We start from the raw sequence: 25,209 nt of genomic DNA, 5'->3' as shown, positions 1-25,209 counted from the left end.
GGTCTGTGCTTTTGGTTATAACATGTGATGAAATGATACAATGTATCAACATTGCTCGCTTTGCGCCCTGCTCTAATGTAACAAATGTACAAATCTAACAACAGAAGACACATCAGGGTATGAGTCTGAATCCCCGCTCGCCATCACGGCTAAATTATATATTTTTTAAACTGACTGAGGAATAGACACGCACATAGAGCAGATAGAGAGAAGCAGGTGAGTGACAAGCAAGCCAATCAATGCCTTTGTCTCCAGTTTGGCTCTCTGTTACACATGCAAACATACACACACACACACACACACACACACACACACACAGCACAATACTTGTGTGTTTGGAGTAGACAGAATAATAATTGATTTGGTCTCACTGAAAATAGGGATGTCATGTAAACACATTCTACTGCCACTTAGCTAGTTTGAAAGTCACCGCTCAAAAGTCCTATATTAGTTTCTACTGTGACAATCCTGTTTGTGTTAGACATGTTGACATGTTAATGACTTGTTTATGATCATGTGTGCGTGCCGGACGATGTAAGAACAATACCTAATATGAAGCATGTCGACTCAGAGTTGATGCTGTCGTCAATTTACATTGTGATTGTGTGTGTGTGTGAGAGTTTTTGTGTGTCTGTGTATGCTTGTGTGTGTGTATATATGAGTTAATGCCATATCCCTGCTTTCTCTCCCTGTTAGTTGTCGTGGGGGTCGAAGATCAAGAAGAAGCTGAAGACTGTAGCTCCCTGCCTCGGCAAATTCCGACCATCAGTAGGACAATGCTGCCACCAGTGTACCCCTGACAGCCTGGTAAGTAGGGGGAGGGAGGAAGACGGAGAGAGAGGCGAGGTGGGTAATTAAGCAATAAGACCCGAGGAGTAGTAGTAGTAGTGCGTTGCTAGGTAACGACGTAAACAATGACACTTTTTATGAATGTACAGGCCATGTGTATGTTGTCTCCAGTGGAGGCTGCTGAGGGGAGAACGGGTCATAATAATGGCCGGAACGGAGCAAATGGCATGGCATCAAACACCTGGAAACCATTTGTTTGATGTGTTTGACACCATTCCACTGATACCGCTCCAGTCATTACCACGAGCCCCTTCTCCCCAATTAAGGTGCCACCAACCTCCTGTGGTTGTCTCGTATATCATGGGCAGGATAGGCTCTAACAATGGGAATTCCAAACCACCTGTTGTATAATTAAGCAATAAGTCCAATATACCACAGCTAAGGGCTGTTCTTAAGCACGACGCAAGGCGGAGTGCCTGGATACAGCCCTTAGCCGTGGTATATTGGCCATATACCACAAACCCCTGAAGTGCCTTATTGCTATTATAAACTGGTTACCAATGTAATTAGAACAGTAAATAGTACTTTTTTGTCATACCCATGGTATACGGTCTGATATACCACGGCTTTCAGCCAATCAGCATTCAGGGCTCAAACCACTGGGTTTATAAAGTAGATTGCATCTCAATAGTGTCTTCCTTTTCCTTGTGTTCCTCCATTTTGACACCTGTTTACTGTTTTCAGACTAATGCAGATAAAGGAGAGAACGCCACTTCAGACTATTGAAATGCACCCATAGAGAGAGACTATTGAGATGTACCCATAGAGAGAGACTATTGAGATGTACCTATACACCCCTTTCTGTGTTTGCAAACATTGCCGCACGAGGGCGATGCACGCAGGTTGGTGGCAGAACACAAGGCGTTCTTATAGAATGCCAGCAAAAACGCCTCTATTTACATGTTGCTTGAGTGCATTTAGCACTACTTTTGGATTATAATTGGAAGAATGTATGAGTCCTGTTTAATATAATGTGTGTGTCATCATTGCAAATCAACTACATTATACTTAAAAAACACTTCAACTTCAACCAGTAAAATTGCTCTTTGGCTAGCTTTTGCTACAGCCTATAAGAATGAGTATTAGCATTCTAGCTAACAACTGCTGCATACAAAATAATTATTTTGCAAAGATCACAACCAAATATAATCTTAGCGACTGTTCAAGCAAGATTCAAAACATCATTGTAAATGTATGAGTTATTTTGTTTAGAAATAATAATAATAATAAGAATCTAAATGTTGAATGGGCGCAGATGGCGATGGCTTTCTTACTGCCGCCAAGAGTCGTGCGCATCTGTCCGTGACTTCAGTGTATCGTGTACTGGAAAAGGGTCTATAGAGAGAGGCTATTGAGGTGTACCCATAGAGATAAGGTTGACCTGACACACAAAGCACATTTAGCAAACCCAGTCATGTCCTAATAAATGGCCCAATTAAATAACGTCCTTAGAGGACATTCACTGTTCACATCAGTCAATCTCTGCAGCAGTGGTGGCTGGAGGCACTTTAAATCAGAGGATGGCTTCATAGTAATGGCTGGAACAAAATGAATGGAATGGTATCAATCACATCAAACATGTGTTTCATACCATTCCATCACTCAATTCCAGCCATTATGATGAGGTGTGGTACTGGCAGTGTGTAGTAGTCTTTGGACTGGTCTAACCAACTAGGTTGTGTGTTGTGTATCTGTGTGTCGTGTGTGTGTGTGTGCGCTCGCTTGCGTTTCAGGGCAAGAAGCTGGGACAGACCATACCCTCTCTGGGCTTCCAGAATCTACTGAGTGTCAATGAGACCCACACCAGGTAGACAGAACACACACACACACTCTCAAATACACACACACACAGACCTCCATGGCCTTACACTGCATGCAAACACACGATGATGTGATTTTTCCTGAGTCTTGTAGGTATCGTGGTTGGCTGGTGAGGAGAGTGTGCTGTGTGCTGTTGGTCAGAGGCTGCAGGGTCTACCCTAGTCCTGCTACTGACAGAGTGGAGCGAGTCTCCCAAAGCAACAGGTACCTGTGTGTGTGTGAGTGTTTTATTGTCACATGCATAAGTACAGTTAAATGCTTAACTTGCAAGCTCTACCCAACAGTGCAGTAATCAATATCAAAAATAGTATAACTAAAATTGATCGCTCCTACAGACACATAACGAAAATAGATCGCTCCTACAGACATACACTACCGGTCCAAAATTTTAGAACACCTACTCTTTCAAGGGTTTTTCTTTATTTTACAATTTTCTACACTGTAGAATAATAATGAAGACATCAAAACGATGAAATAACACATATGGAATCATGTAGTAACCAAAAAAGTGTTAAGAAAAATCAAATTATATTTTATATTTGAGATACTTCAAATAGCCACCCTTTGCCTTGATGACAGCTTTGCACACTCTTGGCATTCTCTCAACAAGCTTCATGAGGTAGTCACCTGGGATGCATTTAAATTAACCTCTACGGGATCGGTGTCCCGTATACGGGACGGTTGAGCTAACGTGCGCTAATGTGATTAGCATGACTGTTGTAAGTAACAGCAAACTTTCCAGGACATAGACATGTCTTATATGGCAGAAAGCTTAAATTCTTGTAAATCTAACTGCACTGTCCAATTTACAGTAGCTATTACAGTGAAAAAATACCATGCTATTGTTTGAGGAGAGTGCACAACAACAAAAAACTTAGCACGGCAACTGGTTTGATACATTTACATCTGAAGGTAAATAATGTACTTACATTCAGTAATCTTGCTCTGATTTGTCATCCTAAGGGTCCCAGACATAAAATGTAGCATAGTTTTGTTTGATAAAATCAATTTTTATATTCAAATGTAGGAACTGGGTTCTACAGTTTGAACCCCTGCTGTCTCTGGCTCCACACCCACCCCGCCTGGCCATCTAGATGTGTGAAAGTTAGTGTGTAAGCTAATGATCCATCATGTATGACATTCCTGGGAGTGTGTAAACTTACATTTTGTATTACCATATCATTTTTGTATGTTCTCTATAGTTATGTACTTGAAAATGTATCAATTGACCAATTCTGCACATTTTGGCAGACTTGATACGAAGTTGTCCAGTATTGCAATGCTTCACTGGATCATTCTGAGACTTTGCACACACACTGCTGCCATCTATTGGCCAAAATCTAAATCTAAACGCATGTTTTTTTGTTTGTATTATCTTTTACCAGATCTAATGTGTTATATTCTCCTACATTAATTTCACATTTCCACAAACTTCAAAGTGTTTTCTTTCAAATGGTATCAAGAATATGCATGTCCTTGCTTCAGGTCCTGAGCTACAGGCAGTTAGATTTGGGTATGTCATTTTAGGCGAAAATTGAAAAATAGGGTTCGATCCTTAAGAGGTTAACAGGTGTTCCTTCTTAAAAGTTAATTTGTGGAATTTCTTTCCTTCTTAATGCGTTTGAGCCAATCAGTTGTGTTGTGACAAGGTAGGGAGGGGGTGGGGGGGGGGGGGGTATACAGAAGATAGCCCTATTTGGTAAAAGACCAAGTCCATATTATGGCAAGAACAGCTCAAATGAGCAAAGAGAAACGACAGTCCATCATTACTTTAAGACATGAAGGTCAGTCAATACGGAACATTTCAAGAACTTTTAAAGTTTCTTTAAGTGCAGTCGCAAAAACCATCAAGCGCTATGATGAAACTGGCTCTCATGAGGACCGCCACAGGAATGGAAGACCCAGAGTTACCTCTGCTGCAGAGGATAAGTTCATTAGAGTTACCAGCCTCAGAAATTGCAGCCCAAATAAATGCTTCATAGAGGCCACATTTTTGATTTTTGGTTCCAACCGCCATGTCTTTGTGAGACGCGGTGTGGGTGAACGGATTATCGCCGCATGTGTATTTCCCACCGTAAAGCTTGGAGGAGGAGGTGTTATGGTGTGGGGGTGCTTTGCTGGTGACAATGTCTGTGATTTATTTAGAATTCAAGGTACACTTAACCAGCATGGCTACCACAGCATTCTGCAGCGATACGCCATCCCATCTGGTTTGGGCTTAGTGGGACTATCATTTGTTTTTCAACAGGACAATGACCCAATACACCTCCAGGTTGTGTAAGGGCTATTTTACCAAGAAGGAGAGTGATTGAGTGCTGCATCAGATGACCTGGCCTCCACAATCCCCCGACCTCAACCAAATTGAGATGGTTTGGGATGAGTCGGACGGCAGAGTGAAGGAAAAGCAGCCAACAAGTGCTCAGCATATGTGGGAAGTCCTTCAAGACTGTTGGAAAAGCATTCCAGGTGAAGCTGGTTGAGAGAATGACAAGAGTGTGCAAAGCTGTCATCAAGGCAAAGGGTGGCTATTTGAAGAATATCAAATATCAAATATATTTTGATTTGTTTAACACTTCTTTGGTTACTACATTATTCAATATGTGTTATTTCATAGTTTTGATGTCTTCACTATTATTCTACAATGTAGAAAATAGTAAAAATAAAGAAAAACCCTTGAATGAGTAGGTGTTCTAAAACTTTGGACCGGTAGTGTATAATGAAAATGGATCGCTCCTACAGACATACAGTGGGGAGAACAAGTATTTGATACACTGCCGATTTTGCAGGTTTTCCTACTTACAAAGCATGTAGAGGTCTGTAATTTTTATCATAGGTACACATCAACTGTGAGAGACGGAATCTAAAACAAAAATCCAGAAAATCACATTGTATGATTTTTAAGTAATTCATTTGCATTTTATTGCATGACATAGTATTTGATCACCTACCAACGAGGAAGAATTCCGGCTCTCACAGACCTGTTAGTTTTTCTTTAAAAAGCCCTCCTGTTCTCCACTCATTACCTGTATTAACTGCACCTGTTTGAACTCCTTACCTGTATAAAAGACACCTGTCCACACACTCAATCAAACCGACTCCAACCTCTCCACAATGGCCAAGACCAGAGAGCTGTGTAAGGACATCAGGGATAAAATTGTAGACCTGCACAAGGCTGGGATGGGCTACAGGACAATAGGCAAGCAGCTTGGTGAGAAGGCAACAACTGTTGGCGCAATTATTAGAAAATGGAAGAAGTTCAAGATGACGGTCAATCACCCTCGGTCTGGGGCTCCATGCAAGATCTCACCTCGTGGGGCATCAATGATCATGAGGACGGTGAGGGATCAGCCCAGAACTACACGGCAGGACCTGGTCAATGACCTGAAGAGAGCTGGGACCACAGTCTCAAAGAAAACCATTAGTAACATACTACGCCGTCATGGATTAAAATCCTGCAGCGCACGCAAGGTCCCCCTGCTCAAGCCAGCGCATGTCCAGGCCCGTCTGAAGTTTGCCAATGACCATCTGGATGATCCAGAGGAGGAATGGGAGAAGGTCATGTGGTCTAAACTCCACTCGCCGTGTTTGGAGGAAGAAGAAGGATGAGTACAACCCCAAGAACACCATCCCAACCGTGAAGCATGGAGGTGGAAACATCATTCTTTGGGGATGCTTTTCTGCAAAGGGGACAGGATGACTGCACCGTATTGAGGGGAGGATGGATGGGGCCATGTATCGCGAGATCTTGGCCAACAACCTCCTTCCCTCAGTAAGAGCATTGAAGATGGGTCGTGGCTGGGTCTTCCAGCATGACAACCGAAGCACACAGCCAGGGCAACTAAGGAGTGGCTCCGTAAGAAGCATCTCAAGGTCCTGGAGTGGCCTAGCCAGTCTCCAGACCTGAACCCAATAGAACATCTTTGGAGGGAGCTGAATGTCCGTATTGCCCAGCGACAGCCCTGAAACCTGAAGGATCTGGAGAAGGTCTGTATGGAGGAGTGGGCCAAAATCCCTGCTGCAGTGTGTGCAAACCTGGTCAAGACCTACAGGAAACGTATGATCTCTGTAATTGCAAACAAAGGTTTCTGTACCAAATATTAAGTTCTGCTTTTCTAATGTATCAAATACTTATGTCATGCAATAAAATGCAAATTAATTACTTAAAAATCATACAATGTGATTTTCTGGATTTTAGTTTTAGATTCCGTTTCTCACAGTTGAAGTGTACCTATGATAAAAATGACAGACCTCTACATGCTTTGTAAGTAGGAAAACCTGCAAAATCGGCAGTGTATCAAATACTTGTTCTCCCCACTGTATAATGAAAATGGATCGCTCCTACAGACAGTGAGTCACGTGGCCAGCCTTATACTAGCTATGTGCCAAAACACACACACACACACACACACACTCTCTCTCTCTCTCTCTCTCTCTCTCTCTCTCTCTCTCTCTCTCTCTCTCTCTCTCTCTCTCTCTCTCTCTCTCTCTCTCTCTCTCTCTCTCTCTCTCTCTCTCTCTCTCTCTCTCTCTCTCTCTCTCTCTCTCGCTCTCTCGCTCTCTCTTTATAGGGAAAAAACAAGGCCACATGAATTGGAAACCACTGAGGCCAGCAGATATACACTCACAGGCCAGTTTATTAGGTACACCACCCTGTTCACGAAAATGGTTCGCTCCTACGGACAGTGAGTCACGTGGCTGTGGCTTGCTATATAAAGCAGGCAGACAGGTATCGAGGCATTCAGTTACTGTTCGACTGAATGTTAGAATGGGCAAAACGAGTGACCTAAGAGACTTTGAGCGTGGTATGATCGTCAGTGCCAGGCACGACAGATCCAGTAACTCAGAAACGGCCGGCCTCCTTGGCTTTTCACGCATGTCAGTGTCTAGGGTTTACCAAGAATGGTGCGACAAACAAAAAACATCCAGTCAGCGGCAGTCCTGTGGGAGAAAACAGCTCGTTGATGAGAAAGGTTGAAGGAGCATGGCAAGAATCGTACAAGCTAACAGGCGTGTCACAAACAGACAGATAACTTCGCAGTACAAGAGTGGTGTGCAGAACGGCATCTCGTAATGCACAACTTGTTGATTCTTGCCATGGATGGGCTATTGCAGCACCGGGTTCCACTCCTATCAGCTAAAAACTAGAAGAAGCGGCTCCGGTGAGCACACGATCACCAACACTGGACAATTGAGGAGAGGAAAAACATTGCCTAGTCGGACGAATCCTGTTTCCTGTTGCGTCATGTTGATGACAGAGTCAGGATTTGGCGTAAGCAGCATGAGTCCATGGACCCATCCTGCTTGGTACAGGCTGGTAGCGGTAGTGTACTTGTGTGGGGAATGTTTTCATGGCACACATTAGGTCCCTTGATACCAATTGAGCAACGACCGTTTCCGACACCTTGTAGAATCCATGTCCCGAAGAATTCAGGCTGTTCTGGAGGCAAAGGGGGTCTGACCCAGTACTAGATGGGTGTACCTAATAATCTCTCCGGTGAGTGTATAAATGTAAACGGGAGTAATAGTGACCAATAGCAGGATAAAATAGATAGATAATGACAATCAATAATCAATGAACAGCAGCGTAGTGGTAATAATAAGTCTAATCAATAATGATTTTAGCAGCAGCGTAGGTGTGAGGGGGAGCAGTAGTTGTTAGCCTTTTAACAGTCTTATGGCCAGGGGATAGAAACTGTTTAGGAGTCTGTCGGTCTGAGCTTTGATGCACCGGTACCGTCTGCCGGACGGGAGCATGGAGAACAGTCCATGTCTCGGGTGGCTGGAGTCTTTGGCCATTTTCGGGCCTTTCTCAGACACCCCCTTGCATGTACGTCCTTGATGGCTGGGATCTCACCCAAGCTCACCTCAAGTGGGTGTGTGTGTTTGTATGAGTGCATGCATGCGTGTTTGTGCGTGCGCGTGTGTTAAGTAAAATGGCTGCTTTGTCCTGTGTTTCCTCTCCCAACTTGTGACTGTATGTGTGTGTGTTTCAGGGTGCAGAAGGCTCTCTCCTCACCACACATAGCACCAGTGGGGGGAGACACCCGGGGTTCACTCACCCGCCTCACCCCCTACCTCCCCCTCATCAACACCTGCATCTCTCCACAGCTCCTACGGTGGGTCTGTCTGTCTGTCCGTCTGTGGATGCGTCCCAAATGGCCTATAGGGCTCTATCAAAAGTAGTGCAATATAGGGAATAGGGTGCCATTTGGGATGCACTCTGTCTGTTCTTCCATCAATCTTGGAATTTGTTTTTGGAATACCATTGTCATTGGAATCCTGTCTTGGAACTAATTTGACCTGCCTTCTGAATTCCACTGCCTTTCAGATTCCATAGATGGTGGAATATAATGTAGGCCTGGATGGAATTGAAAATTCTCTTTTCAATTCCATCCTCAGTAGATACATTGGAATTCTATTGTGGTTGTCTTTAGAATCTGTCCACTTCTCTCCACCAAACCTCTCTCTCTTTCTCTCTCTCTCTCTCTCTCTCTCTCTCCCCCTTACCGCCCCTTTATTCCCTCCATCTCCCTCTACAGCTGTCACCCACACCCTCCCTCTTCCCATTGCTCCATCGCTCCTTCTTTCCATCTAATTTCCAGACAGTGTCATCTGACCGTCTCTTATCTTTATCTTTTCTCTCACGCTTTCTGTCCCTCCCTCAATCTCTCCTGTGCTCCCTCCCTCTGTCCCTCAATCTCATTTCATCTCTATCCCTCTTTCCTCTGGGTAAGTCCATTTGAATTCAATTACTTTTTGACAGCATCCCTACAGAGTGGTCCTCTGTAGCTCAATTGGTAGAGCATGGCGCTTGTAACGCCAGGGTAGTGGGTTCGATCCCCAGGACCACCCATACGTAAAAATGTATGCACGCATGACTGTAAGTCACTTTGGATAAAAGCGTCTGCTAAATGGCATATTATTATTGTTATTATTAAAACAAACTTTCCATGTTTGTCCATTGTAGAAGTGCTCAAAAAGTGACTTTTTGATGTCATTTAAAAGCTTACAAATAGGGTTGTCTAACTATTTTATAATTTCTTGAATAATTTTTTTGTGTTTTACAAAGGATTTACATTTTACCTTTAAAGTCTATTATTATTCAGGTCCAAAAAGTCACTTTGAGCACTTCTACAATGGAAAATATGTATGGAGTGTTTCGTTTAAATCAAAAGGGGTGCTGTCAAAAAGTGATTGCATTCAAATGGCTTTACCCCACTCTTTCTCATGTCTGGCCTGCTGCCTGTTTCTCCTCTATCTAACCTCTATCTTTCCCTCAGAAAAACTATCTTTAGAATTAGAGCACTCCTGAGAGCTCTGTAAAGCTCTGTAAAGCACTTTGTGACAACTGCTGAGTTTGAAAGGGCTTTATAAAATAAATTAATAATTGATTGATTGAGCTCACATGGAGCTATGTGTTTTTATGGTTTGTCTCTCTCTCTAGGCTGGTAGGCTTGGTGTTGCTGAAGGTGTTTGTCTCTCTCTAGGCTGGTAGGCTTGGTGTTGCTGAAGGTGTTTGTCTCTCTCTCTAGGCTGGTAGGCCTGGTGTTGCTGAAGGTGTTTGTCTCTCTCTAGGCTGGTAGGCTTGGTGTTGCTGAAGGTGTTTGTCTCTCTCTAGACTGGTAGGCTGGGTGTTGCTGAAGGTGTTTGTCTCTCTCTAGACTGGTAGGCTGGGTGTTGCTGAAGGTGTTTGTCTCTCTCTCTAGGCTGGTAGGCTTGGTGTTGCTGAAGGTGTTTGTCTCTCTCTAGGCTGGTAGGCTTGGTGTTGCTGAAGGTGTTTGTCTCTCTCTAGGCTGGTAGGCTTGGTGTTGCTGAAGGTGTTTGTCTCTCTCTAGGCTGGTAGGCTGGGTGTTGCTGAAGGTGTTTGTCTCTCTCTCTAGGCTGGTAGGCTTGGTGTTGCTGAAGGTGTTTGTCTCTCTCTAGGCTGGTAGGCTTGGTGTTGCTGAAGGTGTTTGTCTCTCTCTCTAGGCTGGTAGGCCTGGTGTTGCTGAAGGTGTTTGTCTCTCTCTAGGCTGGTAGGCTTGGTGTTGCTGAAGGTGTTTGTCTCTCTCTAGACTGGTAGGCTGGGTGTTGCTGAAGGTGTTTGTCTCTCTCTAGACTGGTAGGCTGGGTGTTGCTGAAGGTGTTTGTCTCTCTCTCTAGGCTGGTAGGCTTGGTGTTGCTGAAGGTGTTTGTCTCTCTCTAGGCTGGTAGACTTGGTGTTGCTGAAGGTGTTTGTCTCTCTCTCTAGGCTGGTAGGCTTGGTGTTGCTGAAGGTGTTTGTCTCTCTCTCTAGGCTGGTAGTCTTGGTGTTGCTGAAGGTGTGTTTGTCTCTCTCTCTAGGCTGGTAGGCTTGGTGTTGCTGAAGGTGTTTGTCTCTCTCTCTAGGCTGGTAGGCTTGGTGTTGCTGAAGGTGTTTGTCTCTCTCTAGGCTGGTAGGCTTGGTGTTGCTGAAGGTGTTTGTCTCTCTCTCTAGGCTGGTAGGCTTGGTGTTGCTGAAGGTGTTTGTCTCTCTCTCTAGGCTGGTAGGCTTGGTGTTGCTGAAGGTGTTTGTCTCTCTCTAGGCTGGTAGGCTGGGTGTTGCTGAAGGTGTTTGTCTCTCTCTCTAGGCTGGTAGGCTTGGTGTTGCTGAAGGTGTTTGTCTCTCTCTCTAGGCTGGTAGGCTTGGTGTTGCTGAAGGTGTTTGTCTCTCTCTCTAGGCTGGTAGGCCTGGTGTTGCTGAAGGTGTTTGTCTCTCTCTAGGCTGGTAGGCTGGGTGTTGCTGAAGGTGTTTGTCTCTCTCTCTAGGCTGGTAGGCTTGGTGTTGCTGAAGGTGTTTGTCTCTCTCTCTAGGCTGGTAGGCTTGGTGTTGCTGAAGGTGTTTGTCTCTCTCTCTCTAGGCTGGTAGGCTTGGTGTTGCTGAAGGTGTTTGTCTCTCTCTAGGCTGGTAGGCTTGGTGTTGCTGAAGGTGTTTGTCTCTCTCTAGGCTGGTAGGCTGGGTGTTGCTGAAGGTGTTTGTCTCTCTCTCTAGGCTGGTAGGCCTGGTGTTGCTGAAGGTGTTTGTCTCTCTCTCTAGACTGGTAAGCTTGGTGTTGCAGAAGGTGTTTGTCTCTCTGTAGGCTGGTAGGCTTGGTGTTGCTGAAGGTGTTTGTCTCTCTCTAGGCTGGTAGGCTTGGTGTTGCTGAAGGTGTTTGTCTCTCTCTCTAGGCTGGTAGGCTTGGTGTTGCTTAAGGTGTTTGTCTCTCTCTCTAGGCTGGTAGGCTTGGTGTTCCTGAAGGTGTTTGTCTCTCTCTCTCTCTAGGCTGGTAGGCTTGGTGTTGCTGAAGGTGTTTGTCTCTCTCTCTAGGCTGGTAGGCTGGGTGTTGCTGAAGGTGTTTGTCTCTCTCTCTAGGCCTGTAGGCTTGGTGTTGCTGAAGGTGTTTGTCTCTCTCTCTAGACTGGTAGGCTTGGTGTTGCTGAAGGTGTTTGTCTCTCTCTCTAGGCTGGTAGGCTTGGTGTTGCTGAAGGTGTTTGTCTCTCTCTCTAGGCTGGTAGGCTTGGTGTTGCTGAAGGTGTTTGTCTCTCTCTCTAGGCTGGTAGGCTTGGTGTTGCTGAAGGTGTTTGTCTCTCTCTATGCTGGTAGGCTGGGTGTTGCTGAAGGTGTTTGTCTCTCTCTCTAGGCTGGTAGGCTTGGTGTTGCTGAAGGTGTTTGTCTCTCTCTATGCTGGTAGGCTGGGTGTTGCTGAAGGTGTTTGTCTCTCTCTCTAGGCTGGTAGGCTTGGTGTTGCTGAAGGTGTTTGTCTCTCTAGGCTGGTAGGCTTGGTGTTGCTGAAGGTGTTTGTCTCTCTCTCTAGGCTGGTAGGCCTGGTGTTGCTGAAGGTGTTTGTCTCTCTCTAGGCTGGTAGGCTGGGTGTTGCTGAAGGTGTTTGTCTTTCTCTCTAGGCTGGTAGGCTTGGTGTTGCTGAAGGTGTTTGTCTCTCTCTCTCTAGGCTGGTAGGCTTGGTGTTGCTGAAGGTGTTTGTCTCTCTCTAGGCTGGTAGGCTTGGTGTTGCTGAAGGTGTTTGTCTCTCTCTAGGCTGGTAGGCTGGGTGTTGCTGAAGGTGTTTGTCTTTCTCTCTAGGCTGGTAGGCTTGGTGTTGCTGAAGGTGTTTGTCTCTCTCTCTCTAGGCTGGTAGGCTTGGTGTTGCTGAAGGTGTTTGTCTCTCTCTAGGCTGGTAGGCTTGGTGTTGCTGAAGGTGTTTGTCTCTCTCTAGGCTGGTAGGCTGGGTGTTGCTGAAGGTGTTTGTCTTTCTCTCTAGGCTGGTAGGCTTGGTGTTGCTGAAGGTGTTTGTCTCTCTCTCTCTAGGCTGGTAGGCTGGGTGTTGCTGAAGGTGTTTGTCTCTCTCTCTAGGCTGGTAGGCTTGGTGTTGCTGAAGGTGTTTGTCTCTCTCTCTAGGCTGGTAGGCTTGGTGTTGCTGAAGGTGTTTGTCTCTCTCTCTCTAGGCTGGTAGGCTTGGTGTTGCTGAAGGTGTTTGTCTCTCTCTAGGCTGGTAGGCTTGGTGTTGCTGAAGGTGTTTGTCTCTCTCTAGGCTGGTAGGCTGGGTGTTGCTGAAGGTGTTTGTCTCTCTCTCTAGGCTGGTAGGCCTGGTGTTGCTGAAGGTGTTTGTCTCTCTCTCTAGACTGGTAAGCTTGGTGTTGCAGAAGGTGTTTGTCTCTCTGTAGGCTGGTAGGCTTGGTGTTGCTGAAGGTGTTTGTCTCTCTCTAGGCTGGTAGGCTTGGTGTTGCTGAAGGTGTTTGTCTCGCTCTCTAGGCTGGTAGGCTTGGTGTTGCTTAAGGTGTTTGTCTCTCTCTCTAGGCTGGTAGGCTTGGTGTTCCTGAAGGTGTTTGTCTCTCTCTCTAGGCTGGTAGGCTTGGTGTTGCTGAAGGTGTTTGTCTCTCTCTCTAGGCTGGTAGGCTGGGTGTTGCTGAAGGTGTTTGTCTCTCTCTCTAGGCCTGTAGGCTTGGTGTTGCTGAAGGTGTTTGTCTCTCTCTCTAGACTGGTAGGCTTGGTGTTGCTGAAGGTGTTTGTCTCTCTCTCTAGGCTGGTAGGCTTGGTGTTGCTGAAGGTGTTTGTCTCTCTCTCTAGGCTGGTAGGCTTGGTGTTGCTGAAGGTGTTTGTCTCTCTCTCTAGGCTGGTAGGCTTGGTGTTGCTGAAGGTGTTTGTCTCTCTCTATGCTGGTAGGCTGGGTGTTGCTGAAGGTGTTTGTCTCTCTCTCTAGGCTGGTAGGCTTGGTGTTGCTGAAGGTGTTTGTCTCTCTCTATGCTGGTAGGCTGGGTGTTGCTGAAGGTGTTTGTCTCTCTCTCTAGGCTGGTAGGCTTGGTGTTGCTGAAGGTGTTTGTCTCTCTAGGCTGGTAGGCTTGGTGTTGCTGAAGGTGTTTGTCTCTCTCTCTAGGCTGGTAGGCCTGGTGTTGCTGAAGGTGTTTGTCTCTCTCTAGGCTGGTAGGCTGGGTGTTGCTGAAGGTGTTTGTCTTTCTCTCTAGGCTGGTAGGCTTGGTGTTGCTGAAGGTGTTTGTCTCTCTCTCTCTAGGCTGGTAGGCTTGGTGTTGCTGAAGGTGTTTGTCTCTCTCTAGGCTGGTAGGCTTGGTGTTGCTGAAGGTGTTTGTCTCTCTCTAGGCTGGTAGGCTGGGTGTTGCTGAAGGTGTTTGTCTTTCTCTCTAGGCTGGTAGGCTTGGTGTTGCTGAAGGTGTTTGTCTCTCTCTCTCTAGGCTGGTAGGCTTGGTGTTGCTGAAGGTGTTTGTCTCTCTCTAGGCTGGTAGGCTTGGTGTTGCTGAAGGTGTTTGTCTCTCTCTAGGCTGGTAGGCTGGGTGTTGCTGAAGGTGTTTGTCTTTCTCTCTAGGCTGGTAGGCTTGGTGTTGCTGAAGGTGTTTGTCTCTCTCTCTCTAGGCTGGTAGGCTTGATGTTGCTGAAGGTGTTTGTCTCTCTCTAGGCTGGTAGGCTTGGTGTTGCTGAAGGTGTTTGTCTCTCTCTAGGCTGGTAGGCTGGGTGTTGCTGAAGGTGTTTGTCTCTCTCTCTAGGCTGGTAGGCTTGGTGTTGCTGAAGGTGTTTGTCTCTCTCTCTAGGCTGGTAGGCTTGGTGTTGCTGAAGGTGTTTGTCTCTCTCTCTAGGCTGGTAGGCTGGGTGTTGCTGAAGGTGTTTGTCTCTCTCTCTAGGCCGGTAGGCTTGGTGTTGCTGAAGGTGTTTGTCTCTCTCTCTAGACTGGTAGGCTTGGTGTTGCTGAAGGTGTTTGTCTCTCTCTCTAGGCTGGTAGGCTTGGTGTTGCTGAAGGTGTTTGTCTCTCTCTCTAGGCTGGTAGGCTGGGTGCTGCTGAAGGTGTTTGGGTCAGTGTTCTGCAGTGTTCAGGTCAACCTGAACCACATGGCTCCCCTGCACAAAGCCTCAAAGCAGGTACACACAAACACACACACACACTGTCATACAGACTTTTTCATATGTACCCCATAGGTATGAGGGTCTTTCTTTGCCTGGCTACCCCAAACTCCTTGCTGCGGCTAAATGGCTACGCCACGCCCACGGACGTTAGTTTCTTCTCCGCAATGAGTCTGGATCTAGTACCTCCCAGACTATTTCTAGAACGCAAACATATTTTAGCCGTTCTGATTGGTCCTAGAAACCGATACATTGGGCCAGAGCCAGAACACACGTGGGTAAAGCGGCGTTTCAAAAATGTGTAATTGCCGTTGATACTCTGGTTAGAGATGATCCAATCACTGATTACTTTATTTTGTACAACACCCCTCATTTTGATGTCACCACAAACGACTTCAATGATGGCAGTCTGACTGAAGTATGTAGCGAACATAGAGCAGCGGAAGAATTCAGTTTGAGTCGTCAGGCAAGGTCTTTCTAGGACTCTATGTTAAATCAATAGTGATGACGCTATAACCATAGTAAAACCAATTGTTGTTTTGAAGCTAATTTACTGCAATTCTACATAGTTTAACAAGACTCATGACATATTTGAGGTATACCTATAGGCTATTTAAGGATGATAATGATAATAATAATAATATAGGATAAGGATATTTTACCCCTCAAATGAAGGTCCTGCATCCCCCCAGGAAACTTTGGCGCCACCTAGGTGCGCACACAGACATTTGATCAGAGTGGAAGGAGATATGTACAGTGGGGAGAACAAGTATTTGATACACTGCCGATTTTGCAGGTTTTCCTACTTACAAAGCATGTAGAGGTCTGTAATTTTTATCATAGGTACACTTCAACTGTGAGAGACGGAATCTAAAACAAAAATCCTGAAAATCACATTGTATGATTTTTAAGTAATTAATTAGCATTTTATTGCATGACATAAGTATTTGATACATCAGAAAAGCAGAACTTAATATTTGGTACAGAAACCTTTGTTTGCAATTACAGAGATCATATGTTTCCTGTAGGTCTTGACCAGGTTTGCACACACTGCACCAGGGATTTTGGCCCACTCCTCCATACAGACCTTCTCCAGATCCTTCAGGTTTCGGGGCTGTCGCTGGGCAATACGTACTTTCAGCTCCCTCCAAAGATTTTCTATTGGGTTCAGGTCTGGAGACTGGCTAGGCCACTCCAGGACCTTGAGATGCTTCTTACGGAGCCACTCCTTAGTTGCCCTGGCTGTGTGTTTCGGGTCGTTGTCATGCTGGAAGACCCAGCCACGACCCATCTTCAATGCTCTTACTGAGGGAAGGGGGTTGTTGGCCAAGATCTCGCGATACATGGCCCCATCCATCCTCCCCCTCAATACGGTGCAGTCGTCCTGTCCCCTTTGCAGAAAAGCATCCCCAAAGAATGATGTTTCCACCTCCATGCTTCACGGTTGGGATGGTGTTCTTGGGGTTGTACTCATCCTTCTTCTTCCTCCAAACACGGCGAGTGGAGTTTAGAACAATAAGCTCTATTTTTGTCTCATCAGACCACATGACCTTCTCCCATTCCTCCTCTGGATCATCCAGATGGTCATTGGCAAACTTCAGACGGGCCTGGACATGCGTTGGCTTGAGCAGGGGGACCTTGCGTGCGCTGCAGGATTTTAATCCATGACGGCGTAGTGTGTTACTAATGGTTTTCTTTGAGACTGTGGTCCCAGCTCTCTTCAGGTCATTGACCAGGTCCTGCCGTGTAGTTCTGGGCTGATCCCTCACCGTCCTCATGATCATTGATGCCCCACGAGGTGAGATCTTGCATGGAGCCCCAGACAGAGGGTGATTGACCGTCATCTTGAACTTCTTCCATTTTCTAATAATTGCGGCAACAGTTGTTGCCTTCTCACCAAGCTGCTTGCCTATTGTCCTGTAGCCCATCCCAGCCTTGTGCAGGTCTACAATTTTATCCCTAATGTCCTTACACAGCTCTCTGGTCTTGGCCATTGTGGAGAGGTTGGAGTCTGTTTGATTGAGTGAGTGGACAGGTGTCTTTTATACAGGTAATGAGTGGAGAACAGGAGGGCTTCTTAAAGAAAAACAAACAGGTCTGTGAGAGCCGGAATTCTTACTGGTTGGTAGGTGATCAAATACTTATGTCATGCAATAAAATGCAAATTAATTACTTAAAAATCATACAATGTGATTTTCTGGATGTTTGATTTAGATTCCGTCTCTCACAGTTGATGTGTACCTATGATAAAAATTACAGACCTCTACATGCTTTGTAAGTAAGAAAACCTGCAAAATCGGCAGTGTATCAAATACTTGTTCTCCCCACTGTAGGTGTGTGTGTGCATAGAGGGAGATTGGAGGAATGAATGTGTGTCATGTCTTTTGTTCTTCAGGGTGCTTCACTGGTGTATGTGTGTGTGCCTCAGAGTATCGTGGACTATGCTCTCATCCCCCTGGTTCTCTTCTGTCACAACCTGAGAGTGCCCTACACACTCTGTCACCTACAGATACACAACTACTGGCTCAGGTACACACACACACAAACACACACACACACAGACAGACATTGATTGGACCCCGTCTAGAACAGTGATTGACAAAAAGACGACCTGGTATGCCACCTCTGGCAGTTTGGCTGCTCTACTCTCTTCCTGTCACCTGACTGATATAACCTGCTCCTATAGGTCAGTCCTGCAGAGACTTGGCGTGGTCCTCCTCCCACCAGGTCCAATCACAGAACAGGAAGCAGAGACCGACAACCTCTACTCATCAGTTATGACCTCCGTAAGTCTGTCTCCATCAAACAAGTGGATTTGAGAGACCTTCGTACTTCAGGTGGAAGGAGAGAAATGGAATTTGGGCCAAACACACACACACACACACACGCACAAACACATACACACACACACACACACACACACACAAACACACACACGCCATCTTTATTGCTCTTCTCGGCATGCTGATGGCAGTACTTCAATCAGAACCCAGCCTGTCCCCATCTCATCTCCAGCCCCAGCTCCATCCCACACTCCAGACCCATCTCCATCCCCCACTCCAGCCCCATCTCCATCCCCCACTCCAGCCCCATCTCCATCCCACTCCAGCTCTGTTTCCATTCCCATTAACTGCCAGTCTGAATCTCACTAGAGAAACTGTGGCGTATGTGTTGGCTGGAGAGGAGAGAGAGGGAGGAGAGAAAGGGAAAGAGGGAGGGAGGCAGCTGTGTGTGTAAGTGTATTTCTATTGGCTGTGCATCAGTGTTAATAGACCTGCTAGTTTATTGAGTTCATTTCACAGGGCTGCTCTTCTGCTGGTCAATAGTAATTTAATTCACTCTGAGACACAAAAACACAACTTGAGACTCTGGAAGCATCTAGCTACTGCAGCTCTTCCTATAGTATCACTGGTCCGTCCTGCTATAACTCTCTCTCTCACTCACTCTTTCTTTCTCTGTTCATCCTCCCCTCTTTCCTTATCATCCATGCCTTTTCAACCTCTCAGTAGGGACAGATGCTTGAATCGACTATTCACCACTCCTAGGTCTCCTATTTTTCAATCCTCTCCTCTCTCCTTCTCTGGTCCCCCACCCCTCTTATCGGAGGTTGTCATTATGTTGTGGTGGGTAATTTATCAGATTCTTGCATTCCAAAACATGTTTATTTCTCCAACTGCTCCCCCCTCCCCCTCTCTCTCTTTGTGTCTGTAGTTGGTTGGTGAGTTGCTGTGTGAAGGCCAGGTACTGAGTCTGTGTGTGTCAGGAGAGAGTTGTCGAGGAGGGCAATGGTTGGCACGCATCAGACTGTCTGTGAGAGAGGGAGCGGTGCCCGACGTCCACCTGGTTCCAGTGGGCATCTCCTACGACTGTGCCCCCAACACCAGCACACCGGTAGAGTATACACTGAGTGTACAAAACCTTAGGAACACCTTCCTAATATTGAGTTGCACCCCCTTTTGCCCTCAGAACAGCTTCAATTCGCCGGGGCATGGACTCTACAAGGTGTCGAAAGCGTTCCACAGGGATGCTGGCCCATGTTGACTCCAATGCTTCCCATAGTTGTGTCAAGTTGGCTGGATGTCCTTTGGGTGGTGGACCATTCTTGATACACACAGGAAACTGTTGAGCATGAAACCAGTGCGCCTGGCACCTACTACCATACCCCGTTCAAAGGCATTTAAATATTTTGTCTTGCCCATTCACCCTCTGAATGGCACACAGACACAATCCATGTCTCAATTGTCTCAAGGCTTAAAAATCCTTCTTTAACCTGTCTCCTCCCCTTCATGTACACTGATTGAAGTGGATTTAACAGGTGACCTCAATAAGGGATCATAGCTTTCACCTGGATTCACCTGGTCAGTCTGCCATGGAAAGAGCAGGTGTTCCTAATGTTTGGTACACTCAGTGTATAGCCTACAAGCACCAACATAAAGTGTTTTAAAAAGGCGTTGGGCCACCACGAGCCAGAACAGCTTCAATGCACCTTGGTATATATTCTACAAGTGTCTAAAACTATGTTGGAGGGATGCGACACCATTCTTTCACTTTGTTTTGTTGATGGTGGTGGAAAACGCTGTCTAAGGCGCCACTCCTGAATCTCCCATAAGTGTTCTATTGGGTTGAGATCTGGTGACTGAGACGGCCATGGCATATGGTTTACATCATTTTCATGCTCATCAAACTATTCAGTGACCACTCGTGCCCTGTGGATGGGGGCATTGTCATCCAATTGGGGCATAGGCATGGTAGCCAAAATAATGGCCTACCCAGCATTTTTCTACATGACCCTAAGCATGATCGGATACTGAATTAACTCAGGAACCACACCTGTGTGGAAGCACCTGCTTTCAATATACTTTGTAACCCTCATTTACTCGAGTGTTCCCATTATTTTGGCAGTTACCTGTATATACAATATAACACACACACAAATTCATCTTCTTAAAGTTTCCCTCCGAAGCCCCCCCAAAGTGTTGCTTCTGTACTTGTTTGTTACAGTGAGGGAAAAAAGTATTTGATCCCCTGCTGAATTTGTACTTTTGCCCACTGACAAAGAAATGATCAGTCTATAATTGTAATGGTAGGTTTATTTAAACAGTGAGAGACAGAATAACAACAAAAAATCCAGAAAAACGCATGTCAAAAATGTTATAAATTGGATTTGTATTTTAATGAGGGAAATAAGTATTTGACCCCTCTGCAAAACATGACTTAGTACTTGGTGGCAAAACCCTTGTTGGCAATCACAGAGGTCAGACGTTTCTTGTAGTTGGCCACCAGGTTTGCACACATCTCAGGAGGGATTTTGTCCCACTCCTCTTTGCAGATCTTCTCCAAGTCATCAAGGTTTCGAGGCTGACGTTTGGCAACTCGAACCTTCAGCTCCCTCCACAGATTTTCTATGGGATTAAGGTCTGGAGACTGGCTAGGCCACTCCAGGACCTTAATGTGCTTCTTCTTGAGCGACTCCTTTGTTGCCTTGGCCGTGTGTTTTGGGTCATTGTCATGCTGGAATATCCATCCACGACCCATTTTCAATGCCCTGGCTGAGGGAAGGAGGTTCTCACCCAAGATTTGACGGTACATGGCCCCGTCCATCGTCCGTTTGATGCGGTGAAGTTGACCTGTCCCCTTAGCAGAAAAACACCCCCAAAGCATAATGTTTCCACCTCCATGTTTGACGGTGGGGATGGTGTTCTTGGGGTCATAGGCAGCATTCCTCCTCCTCCTCCAAACACGGCGAGTTGAGTTGACGCCAAAGAGCTCCATTTCACCCAGTTCTCCTCTGAATCATTCAGATGTTCATTGGCAAACTTCAGACGGTCATGTATATGTGCTATCTTGAGCAGGGGGACCTTGCAGGCTCTTTGGTCTTGGCCATGGTGAAGAGTTTGGAATCTGATTGATTGATTGCTTCTGTGGACAGGTGTATTTTAGAAATGATCAGTCTATAATTTTAATGGTAGGTTTATTTGAACAGTGAGAGACAGAATAACAACAAAAAAATCCAGAAAAACGCATGTCAAAAATGTTATAAATTGATTTGCATTTTAATGAGGGAAATAAGTATTTGACCCCTCTCAATCAGAAAGATTTCTGGCTCCCAGGTGTATTTTATACAGGTAACAAGCTGAGATTAGGAGCACTCCCTTTAAGAGTGTGCTCCTAATCTCAGCTCGTTACCTGTATAAAAGACACCTGGGAGCCAGAAATCTTTCTGATTGAGAGGGGGTCAAATACTTATTTCCCTCACTGTAGATGGTGATGGTGTTCCGTTGTGGGTGGGTTAGTGTTCCCTCTTCATCTTATTGTTAATCTGACACACACACATTTCATCCTATTGTTCATTAAAAGAGCCTGCTCATTATTGTTATTGCTCCCCTAATCTTCCTCTTAATGGGAGAGCCCCATTATGATATCATCATCATAACTCATCTGTGTGTGCGTGTGCATATTCTATACTTCTATTCTATCTGTACTTCCATTCTCCTCTCACTAATCGTTCCCTCAAGTATCCTAAGAACTTCCCACGTCCCCATGAGGACAAAGGCTATTTTAAGCTTAGGTGTTAGGGTTACTATTAGGGTTAGGGTAAGGGGTTAGGAGTTAGGTTTGGGTTATGGGTTAAGGTTAGAGTTATGATAAAGGTTTAGGGGTTAGGGAAAATAGGATTTTGAATGGAAATGTATTGTAGGTCCCCACGTGGATAGAAGAACATAACTTGTGTGTGTGTTGATATGTATTCCATATCCCCCAGGTTGGTCTGCTGTCTGCTCTGAGGTGTGTGTTCTCCTTGCTATGCGGCAGCCGACAGAGAGGTAGTGTGAGGATCCACTTCGCCCAGCCCTTCTCTCTAAAGGTATGTTCAGCCTAGTCTCTCAAACTTGTTCGGACCAGGAACTGATTGGTATGCTATTGTTGTTCCTTCATGGAGGACTGTGCTGCTTAGCTTAAAACGAACTCTCTCCAACAGACAGGGATTAAGAAACACTGAAGGCTTAGTATTTCTGAAGTGTAGTTGTGACTAGGGCTGTGGCGGTCATGAAATTTTGTCAGCCGGTGATTGTCAAGCAAATAACTGCCGGTCTCACGGTAATTTACCGTTAATTAACATAAACACATTTAGCATCTCCTGGCTTCCACACATAGCCTACAAGCCACTGATGCAGACCTTTGGAACATCTACATTTAAAAAAGTCTAATAAATCCATCTACACCAGCCTACACCATCACAATAAATTCATTATTTATTTTAGACAGGTCTAAAGAAACATGATATGAAGGAAATGTAGTCTATTTCAGAAGAACAGAATAGCATGCTCTGAGTTGTCCTTATGCTAGACCCTGATATGGTTATGCCAAATGACTGTGGGCTACACTAGTTAATTTAGCAGACAAGATTTGCTTAGAATTCCATGGAATTATTTTATAATATTTTATAGTATGAAGAATAAAATTGAACATAGCTGAATAAAATAGAAAGGGTATTTTCTCCAAACGATTTGAGGGAATGCGCACATGCGGCTATTCTGTGTTGAGCGGTTAAAAAAGAAACAGGTACTCCTATATGCTTAATTTAGAATGATTTATGTAACTTTAGTTGTGATACAAATGTTGGGCTATATTTTTTAATGTTTTATACATTCTAAGGCTGTATGATACGACAAATTATGATTATGAAGTTGCATGAAAGGCATGAGCTCTGCTTTCTTTTTTTCGCAGGCTGTACACACTTCATCAGTCTCTCATTCACAATTTGACAAGCACTTGATAATGCCTCTATTTCCCGACTGCATCCCCTTTGTGTGGCCGTAATGCCCCCTAAAAAGCAGCCAGTGGCCGTTGTGCCCTTGGGATGAATATAATAATTATAATTCCCTTCTCCCGGCTGCGTGCTCCGAAGCACCTCTCAATCGCATGGCTCTCAGTCACGTGGTACGGGTCTTTCTCACAGGCTACAAGTGAAGACAGACACATCGGGGACGCAACTGCGCTCGTCCTTATCCAATTCCGAGGTGCATATTGAAGATATTGGAAGAACTGTCCACATTTACTTTCCGTCAGCCAACAAGATGAGTAGGCCTAACGAACAGCAAAAGCACTAGTCTATGTCAATCTATTATCCCCCATAGTATAAAAGTTGACCTATTCTATTCTGTGCGATAAAAAAATATTCCAAACATAGCCTGAGACAGTTATGGAATGCGATAGATCCCAAATTAATACAACCACTAGCATCAAAAAACCTGTTTTAAGCAATGAGCCTGACAAAACAGATGAGAACGTTTAGCTTAAAATGTTGATAAACTATTAGGCTATTTCTTCACATTATAAGCGCTGCAATGCGCAAATGGCAGTAGGCTATAAGCGCAAATGTTCCATTAGCAGGAAAACACAATTTTCCCGTGGTTCATTTTCATGCCAGTCAGGTAGGCTATACTCCTGTTTTAAAGAGAAACAATGTGCTTAATATTAGGAAAGTTGATAAATAAATATAGTAGGCCTAGCCTATAGAATTCTGATGGGATCCTCCTCTTTTTAATAGAGGCCATCACTCTGTTTTCTCACTCAATTGCATAGCCTATAGAAATGTTGCGCAACATGAGCTCATGGGCTCTCATTAAGTGTTTGATTAGATTTGCATTGATGTCAGAGTGATTAGAGGGACAATAGAGTGCTGAGTACCAGGCAGTTAGCAAGTTTGGTAGGCTACTAATGACCATCAGCAGCATCAGAGCTTGGAGAAGCCTAATTAACCACATGGAATTTGACTGCCGTCATGACTCGTGACCGACGGTGTGGCGGTTAATATGAACAGACCTAGTTGTGACTGAGTGTGTGTGTGCATGCATGACTTTTCTCTCTTCTCTGTGTGTGTGTGTGCATGCGTAGGAGATGTGTGACACAGGGAGGTGTCGTGTGGATAGAGGACGCCCTCTACAGGACCTCCTGCTCCCTACCATTCTACACACGAGGTGTGTGCATGCGCGTGCGTGCGTCACATCTTATCTCAATCTCTGCTGTTCAATGCTCACTTTTTATGAAACTCAGAGGGGGAGGAAGAGAGGGGGAGGAGGAGAGAGGAAGATGGGAAAAGGAGAGAAAGAGTTGAAAGGGGGTATCAGCAGTGGGCACTGAAGATGGATGGAGAGAGAGAAAGAGTTTGTGTTGAGTCAATCCTACTGGCTTTACTTGGTTTATTGTGTCTGTTTAAAGTCTCTATTGTTCACAGCTCAAATAGTAAACACACAGCAGTGAACAGGAGAGCTGGCCAAACCAAGCTGGGGCCTGGTGGGATGCAGACACACACACACACACACACACACAAACATACACATACACACTTTTGATCTGACTCAAACACAAACACACTCATTCAAAGTGCCTAACTGATGCTCACACACCCTGCAGTCTCTACTCTCTAGGTTTTATGCTTTTTCTATCCGGCATCGCTAATTGAGATAATTTCCTGTTTTGAATTAGCTGATTTGATGAAAGGTCTTTAGACTGATATGTGTGTGTGTGTGCGTCCTTGCCCTCCCTCCAGGTCTGATGCGATATTTGGCCAGAGGATGATGTCATGGGTCCTGCCCCCTCGTTATGTGCCTGAGCTCTGCCAGTCAGAGAGAGACCTCAGCATCGCCCTCACCCTGCACCTCATCTACTGTGAGTTGCGCGCCACACACACACACACACACACACACACACACACACACACACACACATACATACATACATACATACATACATACATACATACATACACATACCAACACGGTACACACACACACACACACACACACACAGAGCGATACATGCAAACATACAAACATAGTACATACACACACACCTACCCTGCCCTTCATCTACTGTGAGTCCATTGCCAGTCCTAAATCAACCCCTAGTCCTAACCCCTAACCTGTAGACTCTTCTTGATTCCCCCTTGTACATCAGGAAGGATCAGATCAGCTATACAGTACTGGGCTGTGGAGTTTCCACCATATATTTGACATATTATATCACTGTTTAACCCCTCCTCTCTCTCTATCTCACCCTCTGTCTGTCTCTTCATCTCTTTGACATGTTATAATGCCAATTCCAGTCTATGTAACATGTAATATACCTGCCGTTTTTCCTCTTCTTAGCCACTATGTCCTGCATGGCTGTGATGTCTACTAGCCTGGTCTCCTGTCTTCTACTGCACAAACACCGCA

At 45.3% G+C, this 25,209-nt stretch overlaps 1 protein-coding gene across 2 annotated transcripts in view; it reads left to right on the top strand.

The window, feature by feature from the left end:
• The window catches only part of gpat2 (glycerol-3-phosphate acyltransferase 2, mitochondrial), a 43,840-nt gene that overhangs the window by 14,204 nt on the left and 4,427 nt on the right, over window positions 1–25,209 (top strand). For both annotated transcript variants that reach the window (XM_041899716.1, XM_041899726.1), the window contains exons 3-14: window positions 697–807; window positions 2,583–2,656; window positions 2,764–2,874; window positions 8,664–8,786; window positions 14,911–15,010; window positions 17,388–17,521; window positions 17,679–17,778; window positions 18,704–18,883; window positions 21,753–21,854; window positions 23,888–23,970; window positions 24,543–24,661; window positions 25,141–25,209. The exon at window positions 25,141–25,209 is cut by the window's right edge and continues 2 nt beyond it. In XM_041899716.1, the coding sequence (XP_041755650.1) occupies window positions 697–807; window positions 2,583–2,656; window positions 2,764–2,874; window positions 8,664–8,786; window positions 14,911–15,010; window positions 17,388–17,521; window positions 17,679–17,778; window positions 18,704–18,883; window positions 21,753–21,854; window positions 23,888–23,970; window positions 24,543–24,661; window positions 25,141–25,209 (1,306 nt within the window). The remainder of the gene's footprint in view (window positions 1–696; window positions 808–2,582; window positions 2,657–2,763; window positions 2,875–8,663; window positions 8,787–14,910; window positions 15,011–17,387; window positions 17,522–17,678; window positions 17,779–18,703; window positions 18,884–21,752; window positions 21,855–23,887; window positions 23,971–24,542; window positions 24,662–25,140) is intronic.

Source organism: Coregonus clupeaformis, chromosome 18 (genome assembly GCF_020615455.1).
Source record: "Coregonus clupeaformis isolate EN_2021a chromosome 18, ASM2061545v1, whole genome shotgun sequence".
In the NCBI taxonomy this organism is placed as follows: domain Eukaryota; kingdom Metazoa; phylum Chordata; class Actinopteri; order Salmoniformes; family Salmonidae; genus Coregonus; species Coregonus clupeaformis.
Note: the sequence above shows the minus strand (reverse complement) of the source record. Positions and strands in the feature narration are given on the sequence as shown.